The following is a 17,057-nucleotide window of genomic DNA, read 5'->3' on the forward strand; positions in this document are numbered from 1 at the left end:
CTGAATATCAGCTGAGGAAACTGCAGGAGAGGAAGAGTGCTGTTGAGCTCAAGTCCAGTTCCCACAAGTTGGCCACCATGAGAACAGGATGCTGAGCCATTGGCCTGATCCAGCATATTATTCTTTTGTTATTAAAGTACAAACATCTCCCCCACCTTTTGGTGCAAGTAACGCATCTGCTGGTGGTGTCATTTCAAGGCCCCTAAACAAACGGACCAAGTTTAGCAGACTGCTCTCCCGTAGATTTCTTCGGAAGGCATTTCGAACGAACTGAACAGAGACTGCTTTTAGTGTCCTCAAGATTGCAGTGCATAATTGTAATCCTGGGCACGCCTGGTTACTAAGCAGCGAGTCCCATTAAACTAACTAGGATAAATTTCCGAGTTAACTTGCTGCAAAGGGATCAGGCTGCAAAAGGACTTCCTCAGATAGAGCTAACGGACAGTAGACCATGATGTCAATTAGCAAAGCCAATAGCCATGGGAGGATTCGTATTAATTAGCATGCATTGAATTAGGCCAGAGTCACAATTTATTTCTTTTAAAGGGGTTTCCTTTACAGAGTTATATGCGCGCTACTAGGCCCTTAACTATGTCAACTGGTTAACTGTCGTACAAGACAAAAATGTTTGAGATTCCCCCCCCCATATATTTCTCAGCAGGAAAATCATGCCAAAAGGTCAAAATTATATTCATGTCAGAGACATGTAGAATCTGCGAAATAGTACATTTTGGCACAGAAGCAAATGTGCAAATTTTAATGCTATGCTGTTTATATTGTAATTATTTGAATGGTTTTAATAGATTTTTATGTGTATTCTATCAATGTTTAATTGTTTTTACATAACTGGGTTCCCCCCCTATGTTTTCAGCCATTCTTTTTTCTATCTGTAACCCACCCTGGGTCCCTGTCATGGAAAGGCAGCGTTTAAATAAATATATCCTCACCATCTTATGAAGCAATTTCTTCTCAACAAAACAGATAATGTGATCAAATTAAGAAGCATTCAGAAACAGGACCCCCATTTAGACAACTTACCTGTATATATGTCAAGTCTGGTGGCATCCGCATCTCTGGAAATATTGTTTAAATATTGTTAAAAAGGTTTAAAATGAAAACATTAGCGCAAGTAGATACACATAAAGCAAATTCAGTCCATTACTGAACAGTGTCTATGCTAGCTGGAAACACAAAAACACTCTGATCAAAACTGCACTTACTTAAATCATATGAAATCACTTGAATGCTACTGTACATATTCTGCACCAGTGGTTTTAATTATATCGTATGCCACCTTGGGCTCTCAATGGGGAGGAAAGACAGTATAGATATAAAATCAAATAAAAAAATATAATGCAATAGCAACTCACTTCAATGCAGTATCTATGTATGAAAAAAGGAATATAAATAAATTTAACTAAATCAGTGGACATAACTTAATTTTTTTATATATATCAGACTTCTGAAGGAGTATTGTGCAAAGCTAACAGTCTCGAATGAAGTTGTAAAATATGAAGCTGATCCAAAGGAAAGCGTTAAAGCAGTAGAATGCAAGTCATCCTAAAATTATCAATATACCATCCCAGACTACCAGTGAGAAGATACCAACTGTGATCCAATAACAGGATTGTCTGGGCTTGAAATCCCAAGGGAGGCAACAAACCCAGAGAGGAAGCAGTAGAAGGTGAATTTCACAAATTGATTTGAAATAACCAACCACTTTCAGAGGGTGGAAGAAACAAATACTTGAACCAAGCCTCAAGACCAGGGCTCAACAAACTTTTTTAGCAGGGGGCCAGTCCACTGTCCCTCAGACCTTGTGGGGGCCAGACTATATTTTGAAAATAAAAATAAAAATGAATTCCTATGCCCCACAAATAACCCAGAGATGTATTTAAAAGGACACATTCTACTCATGTAAAAGCACATTGATTCCCGGACCGTCCGTGGGCCAGATTTAGAAGGCAATTGGGCCGGATCTGGCCCCTGGGCCTTAGTTTGCCTACCCATGCTCAAGACTCAATCTGCTAGGGGACTAAGCTTCCTGGTAAAGCTGCTTGGAGGGAGTGCAATGATGCCACAATTCCAGAAGTCTTGTCCCTCTGAGCACCTTGGCCAATAAGACTCCAGCTTCCCAGGCTGAAGTGCTTCCAGATGAGTGTTTCCCACAGGATCAATGTTGTCCCTACATGCACTTTTTTTTTTTTGCAGTGTCCACAGAACGTCTTCCGACCAAAAAGTCGGAAAAGTATTTAATCCAAATTTTCTCTTTCCAAGGAAAATCAGGATGCTATCCAGACTATTGCTATTTTGGGGTGGGATTCAATCACACAATAGGAAGTTCAAGTTGCACTACTGCAGTTGATTGGGACATCTTGTGCAACAAACGCTCTTCCCCAAACAAATTCCAGAAATTTTGCACTGGGCAAATGATGTGGAAAATGCACTGGGCAGTGTGGAATAACACGTGCTTCAGTCAATGTCATCTAACCTCCCCACAAACCAATCAGGAAGAAAGCTACATAAACAGGTCACCTGGAAGTGCCCTCTGATAAAAGGAACCACCTGTTACCAATTACACATTTGTTATGACCTCCCCTGTGATTTTAAGCCCATCTAGAAGCAACAGTAGTTGGCCATCCCAGCCACAGAGGATAATGTTGTTCAATTCTGTGGATAAGCCCAAATCCAAAGAAAAGACTTGTGCGGCAGGAGAAATAAGCTTTCGTATACAACACTGAATAAGGAAGAAGTATTCCAAAGCCATTTCCTACATTTGAGAAAGATTTAAAATCTGACAGCTGCCTTCTTGCGCCAAGTAGAACAGAACAAAACACATCTATTTCCACAACCTAGCATGACACACTCTCTCAAGCCCCAAGTACAGTAAGCAGCATAAAATTTAGTTCCTAAAAGTAGTATTTACCGGGAATTGTCAATCAGTTCGGCGATGGCTCCAAATAAAAAGTCGTGTGTTGTGCTAGAAAGAAGCATTAAGGGAGTTTTAGAAGAGAGAACCTGGAACAGCAACAAATCGAACACTTAAGCGTTATTTGGCATGCAGGAGAACAAAGCACCTCCTCTTCAAAACGTGGAAATGTCAAACTGAGGGCAGGGGAGAGAATGCTTGAATGGGGGTTCCTTCTACCTTGACACTTGAAATACAACTGGAAGGTGCGCATGCAAAAGGTAACAGCAGTTCTTCTCCCTGAGCGGGTCGCATGATAACAGGAGACTGCAGTCCTTACGCAGCCCAGTCCTATGGATATTTACTCAGAGGTTCGATAGGACTTCACATTCAAGCAAGTGTGACTTGAGTCTTAATCCAATCTTTACTCAAGAGATAATCGCCACTTAATTCAATAAGACTGACCCCCCAGATAAAAAGTACAGACAGGATTGTGCTGCAAGAGTGTTACTGCCAGATATATCTATATATTATATTTTGACAATGAGTGACTGCGATGTAACAGGTTTGTTGTAGCATAAACTCTCGCAGACTGCATATCATTTTGTCAGTTTCATGAAGGGTCTCTTGTTTCCCATACAGATTTGCCCAGGTTTTACACACTGTCATGCAGGCCTCGCTCTCTGGGCCATCGCAGCCTGCATGTCACAGCTTCCTCTTGTTTGGGAAACCTGACTCCACAGTGCTCCCAATATTTGTAAGTGTATTCAGCTGAATGTGCTTACAATTCTCCTTCTGACCTTCCTGGCCTGCTCAATATAGGAAGTCTGTGGTGGGAGTGAAACTGGGAAGTGAAACACCTCTCAGACAGTGAACGTCATAACGCCTGAAGAGGGCTGCAGAAATAGCTGGGCAGAAATCAACTCTGTGGTTGTGTCTGGAGTCACCAAATGTCTGCACACAAGCGACATGGAAAAATAGAATTCAAATGGCAGGCCATTACAAATTAGGCCTGCAGCTGAAGTTGTGTAAACAACTCCCCTTTTCCACAAGTTTCAAAGAGGCAGAAAGAACACAGAAACACTGGAAGCTGCCTTGGACTGTATCAGACCAGTGATGCATCTAGTTCTCTATTGTCTACACTGATTGACAGTGACTCTCCAAAGTTTCATCCTGGAGACATTCCCAGCCCTACCAGGAGATGCCAGGGTTTGTATCTGGGACTTCTGCATGCAAAGCATGTGTCCTGCCACTGAGCTATAGGGCCCTTTCCAAAAGAAAGAAAGAAAGACAGATACTTAGGACCCGGTGTGGCATGTTAGCAGTTACAATACTAATTTCCATGTAAAGATGAACATTTAGGCCAAGTTTCAGTGGGGAGGGGGAAATCTGGCTCTTGCTGCCACAGCTTAGTCTGAGCTATGGGTGCAACAAGCTTTTCTGGGCCCAGCACACTGCATGTTGTGGACTGGGCCTTCCACCCTACCCACAAGATATTGGCAAAAACTGTTACATAGTTACAGAACTGCATGAAAATTATTTTGAACAAATTAAACCATTGAAAACAAATTTGATTAACGGAAGCCTCTAAATGTAACTTTGTGGCCCATGAAAAAGGCTGAAGATATAAACAGGAAATAATAACATGTAGTTACTGCACTGGGAGCTGTAAAACAGCCAAGGCCATTCCCCCCCCCCCTCCACAACGTTATGACGACCTGCATATAAATGCTACTGATAGGCAGAAGCCTTGCTCAGGGTGGCATTTTCTTAAGCCAGCCCTGCCCAAACACTTAAATCTATATATAAAACACATGTCAGCACAGTGAACATTGGCTTGCCTCGATTGGGATAATCAATAAATAATGGTTATGAACCTCCTATCGCAGGAGATATTTGTACCTCTTCAGGGGCACCAACGTGTAACATCAGATTCAATTTTAATTGGTTCTGAAATGACCGCATGTGGGATTTTTTTTTTTATTCTGCTTGGTGGGAACTGCTCTTTGCTGTGGGAAAATAAATCCATCCTTAGTCTTTCCCTGCATGGGTGCTGTATATATTGAACAAGAACAAAGAGCCACGTGGCCCCATAAAAACTAACGTATTTATTTATAGCAGAAGCTACAGCAGAGGGAATTTATTTTATGAGTCATCTTGTAATGCAATAAATAAAGACACAGAACTTCAGTGCAATAAATGTGTTGATCTTTAAGGTGCTGCAAGACAGGGTCTTTGGCTTTGTATACACCAGTGGCTTAAAACACAGTGAGGTGTCGTCCCCCCCGAACTGCACATTGCCTGAACACACCAGACAGGAGACAAGGATGCCACCACCTGATGTATGTTCCGTTCCGTTTCCCCATATGTGTAACTCCCCTGAACTCCTATTAATGAAGCTGTCATCTGTGCATGTGCAACAGCGGCCTCAAATGTCCACACCTCATCTTAGCTGTGAAGGGCACGAGACTTATGTTTTCAAATCAGACGGAAGCTGGTTTGAGGGGAAACGCCCCAAACAGAAGCATTTCTCAAAGAACTACAGGATAGATATGGACTATGGCTGATGTCATGTGTCCACCACTATGGGACTGTGCTGGAACCAGAATAAACAGTAACGTGCACACACTGCCTTTGTTTTCCTTGCTCTAGTATGTTAACGGTGCAATCCTATAGGTGTCTATTCAGAACAAATCCCCCCTGAATTCAACAGGACTTGCTCACAGGAATGTTTGGGCATGTGTATAGGATTGCAACCTGCTACGTCAAAGTGCAAGTAGATAAACAGATACCACTCTGGTGGGAAGGTAAACAGCATTTCCGTGCGCTGCTCTGGTTCGCCAGAAGCGGCTTAGTCATGCTGGCCACATGACCCGGAAGCTGTACGCCGGCTCCCTCGGCCAATAAAGCGAGATGAGCGCTGCAACCTCAGAGTCAGTCACGACTGGACCAAATGGTCAGGGGTCCCTTTACCTTTAACCCCTGACAAAATCTTTGGACCGGTGACTCCTATTATGAGCTCACCTCTACTGGACAAAGAGGGCTGGGAAGAGGGAAAGGATGTTGCCTTGGGAGTTTGGAAACTACCATTTTCAACAAGGGAAATTCATATTCGGGGAGGCACAAGCAGCTTACCCGTCACCAAGCTGCAATTCCCAGCAAAGCTTAAAAACCACAGTGCCCAGAATTCTTTGGAGGAAATGATGTGCTTCTGAATGTGCTTTAAAGGTACAATATGGTGCACACACGGCCTGTGGGATCCTGTACATCCTTAGATGCGTGAAAGCTCCACTGATATACTCAAATGCAATTTATTTATGAGCAGGATTAGGCTGCAATTTTGTTCTAAAGGAGGATGTGCAGCCACTGGGACTTTGGGCAAGGTGAAACGGGGTGTAGAAGTTACTGCAGGGCCTTTCCAGGATCCTTACCCTCCATGTTGCCTTTATTGTGGGGACCCTACGCACAATTTTTCTGCTTCACTTCTTCATACACTCTTGGAGCAAATCAGGGGACTCTGCTTCCTAATGAGCCTGCTTCAGAGTCAGACCAGCTGGCTGTGCCCATTTACTTGGAAGCAAAAGTGGGGCTCAGGATGGCTTTTCTTCTCAGTAAAAGCCTAAGAAAGGGACTGCGCTCCGGAAGTTGTGAGACGACAACGCTCCTAACTCCTGACAACTGGGTGGGCTGGCTGAGGCTCATGGGAGCTTTGGCCTAACAACATCTGGGTGGCCACAGGTTCCCCAACCTCTGGCCTAGGATTTGGCTGCATGCTTCACCCAGTTGCACCTTCCCCTCTTCCTAAGAGCTCTCACATGGTCTTCTCGAAACACAGCGCGCCTGGTGGCAAGGTAGGTCCAAGCAGACACACACAAAGAGCTCCAGAGAGCCCCCTTAGTGGCTCAAATGTCTTTCAAAAACTTGGCTGGGATGCACAAGACTTGTCCCCTTCTCAGGGAAAGGAGCGTAGCTCAGTGGTAGAGCATTTGCCTTGCATGCATAAGGTCCGCCGGCTCAATCCCTGGCGTCTGCAGGTAGAGTTGGGAGAAATGCCACCGAATCCTACACAGGTGCTGCTGGCCAATGTGTTAAATGCTGAGATAGGTAGACTAGTGCTCTGACTTGGTATGCTGCTTCCAGAACATTTAGATGTACAGTAATCACTGGTTGTTGTTTTTTTCTTTAAAAAAATGTGTAGGGCTACTCTCATTTTCCTACTCATATTGAAATACTGCCCCTGATTGAGGTCAAACTTAATTCACAAAATGTTTAGGGGTATACGTCCCCCCAGAAAAAAGGACCGGGTGTAATAAAACAGAGGGGTAAGATAGTAAGGTGTTTTCTTGCTCATGAAGAAGAAAACTCTCTTTCCCATTCGTCTAAGTGCTCAAAATGCTTTGCACAGAGCATTTATGAAACAAACACTGAATTTAGCCAAAGTCTCCAGGGCACAGTACACCACCTATGCTTTTTATTTTTGGAGCATCAAGTTGGCGTTGCCTCATTGTTATTTTTAAGTGTGCTTTCCTTTTATTTTTTCTTGACCCAGCCCTCTTTTCAGCCTAGAACAAGTTTTAATGCCCCAAAATACACGTCATTCCTGCCATTTAGAACACACATCCCACCTGGGAAAGGCTGAGGCTCCTCTACCCTTTTAGAGAGTTTTTCACTCAAAACTCAAAAAAGCAAACCCCTCCAAATTTGGACCTATTTTTGGAAGCATGTCCCGCTATAGGAAATGCAAAATTCCTTTGCAGCTGCTGGACCACCCACCTCCTGCCCCCACCCTCCTGCCCATGCCTTGGTGAAGCCAACAGCCAATGCATTTGGCCTGCATAAAACGAAACTGGAAAAGCAAAGGTCGCTCCACTTACGAGTTTGCATACAGGTACTCTAGCCTCAACCCTGCCCTGCAAAGAGCGCTGTAACGCGCAGCGTCGGCCATCGCCGCGGGGCCTGGAGCGCACGGGCCCAGACGCAGACGCAGGGCGCCCCCTTGTGGCCAGCGTGCGACGACGCACCTTTAGGGCCCAAGGCGAGACTTAGGGGTTAGGAAGGAGGGAGGGTGGCGACGCCCTTCCGGCTCAGACCACCTTGAGATAAAGCTGAAGGCGATCGGGAAAGGCAAGGAGGCAGCAGGAGGCTAAAGCACAGAAAACGCCCCAGAGAGAGAGAGAGAGAGAGAGAGTGGGGCTGGCTTCGGGCTAAGGAGGAGCCAGCCTGGCTTAACAGAAGAGCCCAGGTGGTTGAGGCCAACGGCCAAGCTGATCCATCATCCTTGTTTAAACGCGGACCAAGCAGATGCGCTTGGAAAGGGCGCAAGCAGGACATGAGCGCAGGAGCGCTTTCCCCTACCTGCTCTTTCTGAGCTTTCCTTCCACAGGAGGGAGACCTTTCCTAACCTTCTCCTGCAGGAACTGCAACCCCCAAATCAAAGAAATAATCCGAAGTTACATATATATATGAATATACCAAAATGGAAGGAAAAAAGAGAGTCTTTCTATCTCTGCATTCACCTGTTTGAGGCCAATGAGGAGCAGCGGATGTACAAAGCAAATGTCCTGGCGTGTTTGTTTATTTGTGGAATTTTATATCCCACAGTGGCTCTGCAAGGAGCCCCGAGTGGCGTACAGATACGTGATTTAAAAGCAAAACACGATAAGCAGAAATATTCTTGAAACAAGCATCTTAAAAGCATTTGCATTTTTTTAAAAAAGTCCAAAGAGTCTGCTTGGTAGCTGCAGTGCTCCTGGATTTTGGAACTCTCTTGTTAGGGATAATAATAATTTATTATTTGTACCCCACATCTGGCTGGGTTTCCCCAGCCACTAGGCAGCTCCCAATATAAACACAATAAGGCATCAAACATCAAAAACTCCCCTAAACAGGGAGGCTAGACTGGCTCTCTCCTTGCTGCAGAGGAACACTGCTTCATTCTGGCAGGCTTTGGGGAACTGAACTCACAGTTGAAGATCTTATCGGACATATGCGGAATAGTTGATTATTTAGTGGTCTTAAGTGCATGCCCCAAACCATAGACAGGACTCTTGCAGTATAAGGTAACTTCACCAGTTCATAATGCATCCCCCAAAATGGAGCATATTTGATATTGCTAGTACTCAAAATTTAGTGGGTAAGTTCGGGAGGGGGGGGCAGAAGGGGACACGTCTGAGTTATATCAAAACTTCCATGTAAAAAGTCCAAAGGTTAGAAAGAGGTCGGGGAAACATGTCAATGCAACAGTGGACCCTGCCCTCTGCCTGCAGAACTCTTCCGATGGACATAGTAAATGATTGATAAAGCGAAGGGGATCTCGAGTACATAAAATACCTGGGTTTGAGGGTTACATACTCTGCTGGAAAGGTCGAAGAATATACACCATGTCTGCCTCCATGCTTCAAGTTGCTACGTGTGCTGTGTTGCTCACAGGTAAGCTTTTAGGCTCTGGCGTTGAAATGATTAATCAACCCTAGTTGTGGATTAAAAAGAATAGACAAAGATTGGTGAAGGAATTCACAGTTAAGCGAATAATAATAATAATGATTATAAATTTGTACCCTGCCCATCTAGCTGGGTTTCCCCAGCCACTCTGGGCGGCTCCCAACAAAATATTAAAAACACGATAAAAAACCAAACATTAAAAACTTCCCTGGGTGCACCTCTGAAGTGCCCTTCAGTCCTCCAGATTCACTTTCCGTGGGAGAGCATGTAGAAAAAGAGCCGTAGAGGAAATTAAAAGCAGATTTCATTTTCATGTGGTATCCTGTAATGCCGGCAAAGCATTATCTTTTAATTGAAATACTTCTGTGGTCAGAATGAAGAAGTGTTGCCGAGCTCTTTGGTATGTTGCACTTAGTAACATTAGAACCGTAGTGTTGGGAAGGGTTCTTAAAAGCTAATACAGCCTCAGCTACCCAGTGATTCAGGACATCTGCTGCTTTAGCATTCCTGCCAGGTAGACATCCAACTTCTGCTTAAGAATCTGTAAAGATGAAGAGTCCACCACTGTTCGAGACACAGCATGCCAAAGTCATGACTCTCTTATAGAAATTGGTGGTGCAGCTGCACTTGGAACCGTGGGTACAGGTCTGGGTGCCACACCTCAAAGAGGATGTTGGAAAAAGAGCAGAACAGGGCAACCCAAATGGTCAAGGGTCTGGAGGAACGTCCCTGTGAGGAAGCATACAACACTTGTGGCAGTTTAGCTTAGAAACGAGGCAAATAAGGGACACACACGCTGCAGGTATGTAAAACAATGTCGGGCGTGGAGAAAGTGGACACAGAAAAGTTTTTCTTCCTCTCTGCATTTTAAATTGCATTTTAACCTGTATTTTATTTTATTTTTATTTTTTCTTGTTATGTTTTTACTGAAAATTTATTGATGTTAGCTGCCCTGAGCCCGGCACTGGCCGGGGAGGGTGGGGTATAAATAATAATAATAATAATAATAATAATAATTATTATACTTGGAGCTGGGTCCATTGTTTTGTTTATTTGCTTCACAGAACGTATATACAGCTTGGTTGTGAGAAAGACTCTGAGCATTTTACAGAAACCTAACATAAAGCATTAAAAATTATCAATAAAAACAGGTATTTAAAAATATACAAAAGACAATTAAAGTCAACAGCGGCTAAAGAGGAAGAGAACTCATGGATAGACATATCTGAACAAGCAGATTCAGGAAAGAGTACAGTGAAGGGGCTGGTCTGATATCAATAGGCAGGGAGTTCCAAATGCTGCCACGCTAAAATACCGATTTCTTACAAGTGTGGAGCAAGTATTGTGTAGCACCTGTAATGGAGCCAGTTCCGCAGTTTGAAGTAGTCAAGGGGGAGGAGATGGATATGGGCTTACAATCTCCACAAACCCACAGCACAGATCCTGCAGAGCATCTTCATTCAGTTGGCTTTGTTTCCTGGGGTTACATGGAGTAGGTAAAAACAAATAAGTGGGAGCGAAATTCTACATGTGTTGGTATCAGAACGCATACATTGCATATGGATACATGTGCCTTAACCAACACCTCCCCTTGTTGCTGCTGCTTTCCGCTGACTAGAAAACTGCTCTTAAGCGCTCAGTTGGAGCAAGCAGCAATTCCGAGTTTTCTCTGGATTAACGTTTGCTCCGATTTAGCACTAAAGAGTGGGTTTCCCCCGGGAAACGGGTGGGGCAGGAGGAAAACTGCTTGGACCCGTGTCTGGAAAGCACAGGTTGAGCAGAAAGCCCCTCAGAGCTGTGATTTCTGGGCATGGGACGAGTGGATGTTTGGGCGAGCCCTTTGTGCAGATTCACATTGGAAGCTATCCAGGCAGTTTAAATCGCTCAACTCCATTGCAGTGATTTGCCCTTAGTGCACTTTAATGTGCTGGTTTTCAATGCCTTGGCTTTTCAAAGTTTCATGTTAAAACATCACTGTGAAATCTAATCTAACTGCTTTGTTAATGTAGAGTATTAATCAGTGCATTAATCATGGGAGACATTCAGCTAACTAGTCCCTCTAGTGCAGTGCTTCCCAAACATGGGTCTCCGGCTGTTTTTGGACTACAATTCCCATCATCCCTAACTAGCAAGACCAGTGGTCAGGGATGATGGGAACTGTAGTCCAAAAGCAGCTGAAGCCCCAACTTTGGGAAACATTGCTCTAGCGGGAGGACTTCAGCTGGTGCAACAGGGCTCCCCCCCCTCCCTGCTGTCTCCAGCATGTGGGGAGAAGAGGGGGAATTCTTGTATCTGGACAGCTGACAACTTTTGCTGATGGAATGATCACCATGACGCCATGTTAAATTCCTGGCCGTATGTATGAAATCTGCACGTTCTGTTAATCCATGACTGTGATTGCTGTGCCTTTGCCATTTCAGGGATTTGGGGACTACCATTTGTCTCCGAGGAAGAAGCCAATGAGTTCTTACGACTTAGGAGACAAGCACCTTTTTCAGGCTATTGGGAACAAGCTAGCCCCCAGAATGGCTGGGGTATGACCGTGGCAGAACAGGTATTCACAATTTTCAAAGATTTCATGGTAGAGCTTTGAGAGAAGGTCAGTGTGGTTTGGGGGGGGGGGCAGAGGATCTGCATTGCTCACTTGCAGATTTGGTGTGTGGTGTGGGTCTGCGTGGATTTCTCTGTCAAAAAAAGAGGCAGCAGTAGCCCTTTTTAGGGGTTCAGAAATGTGGGTTTCAAATGTGAATGGGTCTGGGGGAGAAGTATCCCCCCTCAACTTGTTAGAATGCCTGTCAAGGGTTCTATGCAGACATGGCAGACCTTTACAGACAGAATCTAATGAACACAGTAGGTCAGGGATGAAACCTGCCAGCAGGATCTCACCACCTTTCCCCCTCAAATAATGCGTGTCCATTATTCACATTGTGAATGCCCCCAATTGCCCTCCCCCAAAAGCACCTAACCTCTATTTAATTACATGTAACTTTTAAGTCATTTCAGTTTTTAAACAAAGGTATTATTCCACAAATTGCTTAAAACCATGTTCTATTGATGTTACATATATAATGAAACTATACCAGGTGGAGTGAGAGGTACTGATTTTCTTGTCTGTTCGACACTCTCATACATGGGTTTTTAGTTTCTCCGTTAATATTGTTTGAGATCTGGCTCTCACAACTCTGGGACTTATTGTTAATGGGCAAAGGGACAGTCTCCATAATGCATGAGGTATCGTGATTGAGAAAGGGTTGGTTACATTAAGAATGCAAGTACTTTAACATTGCTATGCTAATATTACTGGTGTATGAGTGAGTGAGTGAAGTGAATGACAATTGTGCCATGTAATCCAGTGTTTCTGTTGAGTGTTGGGTTATCCCCCCCCCCCCAGGGAAACACACTTGAGGGCAGAGCAGGCTGTGAATTGATTGTAGCAGCAAAGTTGTGGGAGGGGGCCGTTAAATGCTTTCCCATTCCTGGAGGGGGGGGGGGCGGAATCTGATTCCTGAGGGTGGGTTGTTGCTTCTGGCGTTAATCATCTGTTCTCACCAGGTCAGCGAATACTGGACATCGCTGAGGACGTCAGCACAGTACTACATGGATTTGGGATCTGTCGCATTTGATACTGATACAGCCAGGTAATTTGCATGTGTGTGAAATTCAGTCTGTGTGAAGGAATCTCTGAACCTACTGCATTCAGTGAAATGCATCTTAAATTCAAAGGCAGGATATAAAATGCCTGAAAGAAATTTGCATCGTTTGTGAGTTACTGCTGGCATCATTGGCCTAGGTGAGCCAGCTTACAATTCTGTGTGTGTTCCTTAGACTTGATAGATAGATGGTAGATAGATGATAGATAGATAGATAGAGGATAGATAGATAGATGATAGATAGATAGATGATAGATAGATAGATAGATAGATAGATAGATAGATAGATAGATATAGATGATAGATTATTGATAGATAGATCGATAGATAGAGTTGGAAGGGACCACAAGAGTCACCTAGTTTAACCCTCTGCAATGCAAGGAATCTTTTTGCCCAAGGTGGGGCTTGAACCCACGACCCTTCATGCTCTACAAACTGAGCTATCCCACAGGCTCAAGCCACCCCACTTCCTCTAGACTTGTGCATGTACAAAGGAAAGGAACGTAGCTCAATGGTAGAGCATGTGCTTTGGATGCGAAAGAGCCAAGGTTCAATCCTCGGCATCTCCAGGTGGGTCAGGGCAAGGCGCCAGTCTGAAACCCCCAGAAAATAGCAGCCAGTCAGTCTTGACAGTACTGAGGTAGATGGACCAATGAGCGTGGGTTAGTCTTATGCAGATCACAGGTTGTATCCAACACTGCATGAACAGTGCTGCATTCATGCCATGGGACTTCCACTTCTTCTCCTTTCCTTCTGCACTCACAAAATGTGCTCTAGAGGGTCCCACAACCCTCTGGAGGAGATTTTGAGGGTTTGCCTGGGGGTGTAGGGGAGAACAGCAAATGTTTCCGTGCTAAACCTTTTGCAGGAGTCTGACAAATAAATTCTGATTACAGGGACCACATTAACTCTTACATGGATCTGTTACGGGAATCGGGAGCGCATCTTCAGCAGCAGAAACGTAAACGCCACATTATTACACCTGAAGCAGACACTGACCCTCATTGTCCATAAAGTCCATTGCTTATGCCAACTTGACTGTCAACACCTCAGATGAACTGTACTATCCAATGGAAATTCTTTTCACAGGGACCAAATTAACTCTCATATGGATGTGTTGTGGCAATCGGGAGCAAATCTTCAGCAGAGGAGAAGTAAACTCCACATTGTTATAGTGGAACCAGACATTGATCCGATTCCTCCATTCAGAGTTTAGTCCATTGCTTATGTCAACTTGACTCTAAACTGTAAGATCAACACGTCAGACAAATTGTACTATCTAATGGATATTCGGCATCCTTTGAGTCAACAGAAACCTCTTCAGAAAGACTTGGATTAAAACAGGCATAGGCAAACTCGGTCCTCCGTATGTTTTTTGGCCTACAACTCCCATGATCCCTAACTAGCAGGACCAGTGGTCAGGGATGATGGGAATTGTAGTCCCAAAGCATCTGGAGGGCCGCGTTTGCCTATGCCTGGATTAAAATAACAAGAGCAGAATCCATCAGTGAGCCATCCATCTTTCTCAGACGTGTAGGAAGCGCCCAAGAGGTGCCTATTCATCTCTTGTACAGCTCTAGTTTGCCTCAGCTGTAGGTCTAGAGCTGCTAAACCCTATTGTATCCCACACATCCAACAGAATATAAAAGAACACAACAAAACATCAAACATTAAAAGCTTCCTGATACAGGGTTGCCTTCCGATGTCTACAGAATATCACATAATTGTTTATCGCTTTGACATCTGACAGGAGCCCGTTCCAAAAGGTGGGCACCACTACCAAGAAGGTCCTCTTCCTGGTTTCCTGTATCTTCAGTTCCCCCAATGAGGGAGCCACCAGAAGGCCCTTGGAGCTGGACCTCAGTGTTCAGGCTGAACGATGGGGGTGCAGATGCCCCTTCAGGTATACTGGGCTGAGGCCATTTAGGACTTTAAAGGTCAGCACCAACACTTTGAATTGAGCTCGGAAATGTACTGGGAGTCAATGTAGGTATTTTAGGACTGGTGTTAAATGATCCCATTCTTCTTGTATCTTCAGGAAGTGTTGGTTATTCTTACCATCTCTCTGCCATCTCTTCCTACCCGCAATCACCACTTTTGTATTGCTTCCTTCTTTTGTTTGCCTTGTCCTTCCTTCTTCCTGTATTTACTATTCCAGCTTCCATGTCAAATATTCAGACAGCAGTTCTGAAACATTTCCCCTAAATAACCTACTTGAGAGTTGCTGTTAATTTCAGTGGACCACTAATAAACTTTGTTCTAAAAAATCAAAGCACACACAAGTGCCTTCCTTTATTAACCATAATTTTGCCTCTCTTTTCTAATGTGATGGATGTGTCTGGATGTGAGTGAGTCAAGTTTTGTGAAGTGGGCTGTAATGTTTGTCAGCTTTAACTTTGAGTCAGGCTCAGCATTCCCTTTGCTTCTGTGTTTGAAAGCATGCTGGCTGCCCACCTTTCCACAGGGCAATGATAAAAAGTACTTCTTCACACCGCACATAGTTAAGCTATGTAATTTGCTTTCACAAGCAATAATAATAATAATAATAATAATATTTATACCCTGCCCGTCTGACTGGGTTTCCCCAGCCACTCTGGGCAGCTTCCAGCACATATAAAAACTTAGTAAAATGTCAAACATTAAAAACTTCCCAATACAGGGTTGCCTTCAGATGTCTTCTAAAAGTTGTGTTGTTCTTGACATCTGATGGGAGGCCATTCCTCAGGGTGGGCGCCACTGCTGAGAAGGCCCTCTGTCTGGTTCCCCTGTAACCTCACTTGTTGCAGTGAGGGAAACACCAGAAGGCACTTGGAGCTGGACCTCAGTGTCTGGACTGAACAATGGGGGTGGAGACGCTCCTTCAGGTGAAACTAGAAGTGAAACCTGAAGGATTTGTTATATCCAAGGCAAAAACTAGATACAACAACAGATGAAGGCCAAAATTTCAGCTCTCATCCCTCCCACTCCTTCTCCATAATGTTCCACAGGACCAGTGTGGGGGTTCACCTGCTGAGGTCCACAACTCAACAATCCCTGACCTGCTCCTCCTCATCTATTTTGCTGTCACACACACTATGGAAGTGAGCAATGACAGGAAGGTAGAAGCTTCCACTTGCCTTGCCCTTTTGCTCTGAGCAACCATGCCAATTGGGCGGTCCAAAGGTCTGGCAAGCAAATGAGCAGCAGCGACTGCAGGAAAAGTGGGCTTACTAAAGGCATCCTATTCCTACCCAAAAGCCTGGCACCTGGCACCTTTGTCCTCTTATGCTCCACATGTGCTGGTTTTCCTATCCATTCTATAACACCTCCATGTGAATGTGGAAAGTCACAACGCAGTGATGTTGCATTATGTGTACACTATCCCTAAACATTGCACAGGGACAGGGAAGGAGAAAAATGGCAGCCTGTTTCTGATGGTAGCTCTGTCTAGCTCCAGCCTCAGAGATGTAGCTATTAGCCCTAGGGCGAAAAAGGCTTCCAGTGGCACCAGTGGGAGCTCCCCCCCCCCCCCACTGCTAATTGTTTTGCCCAGAAATGGTGCTTGCGTGTTAAATCTCTGACTCTCTCCTGCAGTGATTAGGCCTTGTGCCAAGAGTCCTGCAGACGTGCAACCTGAGTTTATCTATCTTATAACAAATTTCACTGTTCCCTGAAAAAAAAGACGCCATGCAGCAGAATATATAGCATTTGAAATAGCATTGGAACAGCAGTGACAAATTAGATCATCGGATTGAGGTTGCAGAGTAGCACATAACTGCTCTACCAATCATATGTTAAATATAAATAATGCATTTATGCATGTTCCTGTCTCATTATCTTGTGAAAGAATCACGCTTCACTTTCCAGTGCAATTATTTGTATAAAGTGTCCTTAATGTCACTTGCTATGCCTATCTGTTCTTTCTCTTTGCTTGTTCGTTCCATTGGGAGGACTTCCACAAATCCTGCCCCACACCCTGGAGTCGATACTCTAAAGCAGGGCTGGTGAACCTGTGGCCCACCAGATGTTGGGACTACATTTCCCATCCATCCCTGACCATTGGCCATGCTGACTGGGGC

General features: G+C 44.4%; 2 protein-coding genes and 2 long non-coding RNA genes across 8 annotated transcripts in view; 1 reads left to right on the forward strand and 3 right to left on the reverse strand.

The window, feature by feature from the left end:
• Positions 1 to 8,086, reverse strand: part of MORC1 (MORC family CW-type zinc finger 1) — a 45,645-nt gene extending 37,559 nt beyond the window's left edge. For 3 of the 5 annotated variants that reach the window (XM_083438321.1, XM_083438323.1, XM_083438320.1), the window contains exons 1-3: positions 7,783 to 8,086; positions 2,927 to 2,980; positions 1,039 to 1,073 (exon numbers count right to left, since the gene is read on the reverse strand). In XM_083438321.1, coding sequence (XP_083294447.1) covers positions 1,039 to 1,073; positions 2,927 to 2,980; positions 7,783 to 7,853 — 160 coding nt within the window. In that variant the 5' untranslated portion in view covers positions 7,854 to 8,086. Of the gene's footprint in view, positions 1 to 1,038; positions 1,074 to 2,926; positions 2,981 to 7,782 lie in introns of those variants that run through there. The other 2 variants (XM_083438322.1, XM_083438324.1) reach the window with 2 other exon arrangements.
• Positions 8,087 to 8,132: 46 nt separating this feature from the next.
• On the forward strand, positions 8,133 to 15,271 carry LOC310676523 (uncharacterized protein C3orf85). The gene is made up of 4 exons (XM_083438531.1): positions 8,133 to 9,337; positions 11,770 to 11,903; positions 12,902 to 12,987; positions 13,896 to 15,271. The coding sequence occupies exons 1-4, from the start codon at positions 9,289 to 9,291 to the stop codon at positions 14,011 to 14,013; spliced, it is 387 nt and encodes a 128-aa protein (XP_083294657.1). The 5' UTR covers positions 8,133 to 9,288; the 3' UTR covers positions 14,014 to 15,271.
• LOC310676552 lies at positions 9,194 to 11,596 on the reverse strand. The gene is made up of 2 exons (XR_014510611.1): positions 9,823 to 11,596; positions 9,194 to 9,377 (listed from the first exon to the last, which is right to left on the reverse strand). It is a non-coding gene; the product is annotated as an uncharacterized lncRNA (long non-coding RNA).
• LOC310676528 overlaps positions 14,250 to 17,057 on the reverse strand; it is a 719,806-nt gene continuing 716,998 nt past the window's right edge. Inside the window, exon 3 of the long non-coding RNA XR_014510585.1 lies at positions 14,250 to 14,385. This is a non-coding gene — a long non-coding RNA (uncharacterized lncRNA). The remainder of the gene's footprint in view (positions 14,386 to 17,057) is intronic.

Source organism: Podarcis tiliguerta (assembly GCF_965153285.1).
Source record: "Podarcis tiliguerta genome assembly, chromosome: 4".
Taxonomy (NCBI): domain Eukaryota; kingdom Metazoa; phylum Chordata; class Lepidosauria; order Squamata; family Lacertidae; genus Podarcis; species Podarcis tiliguerta.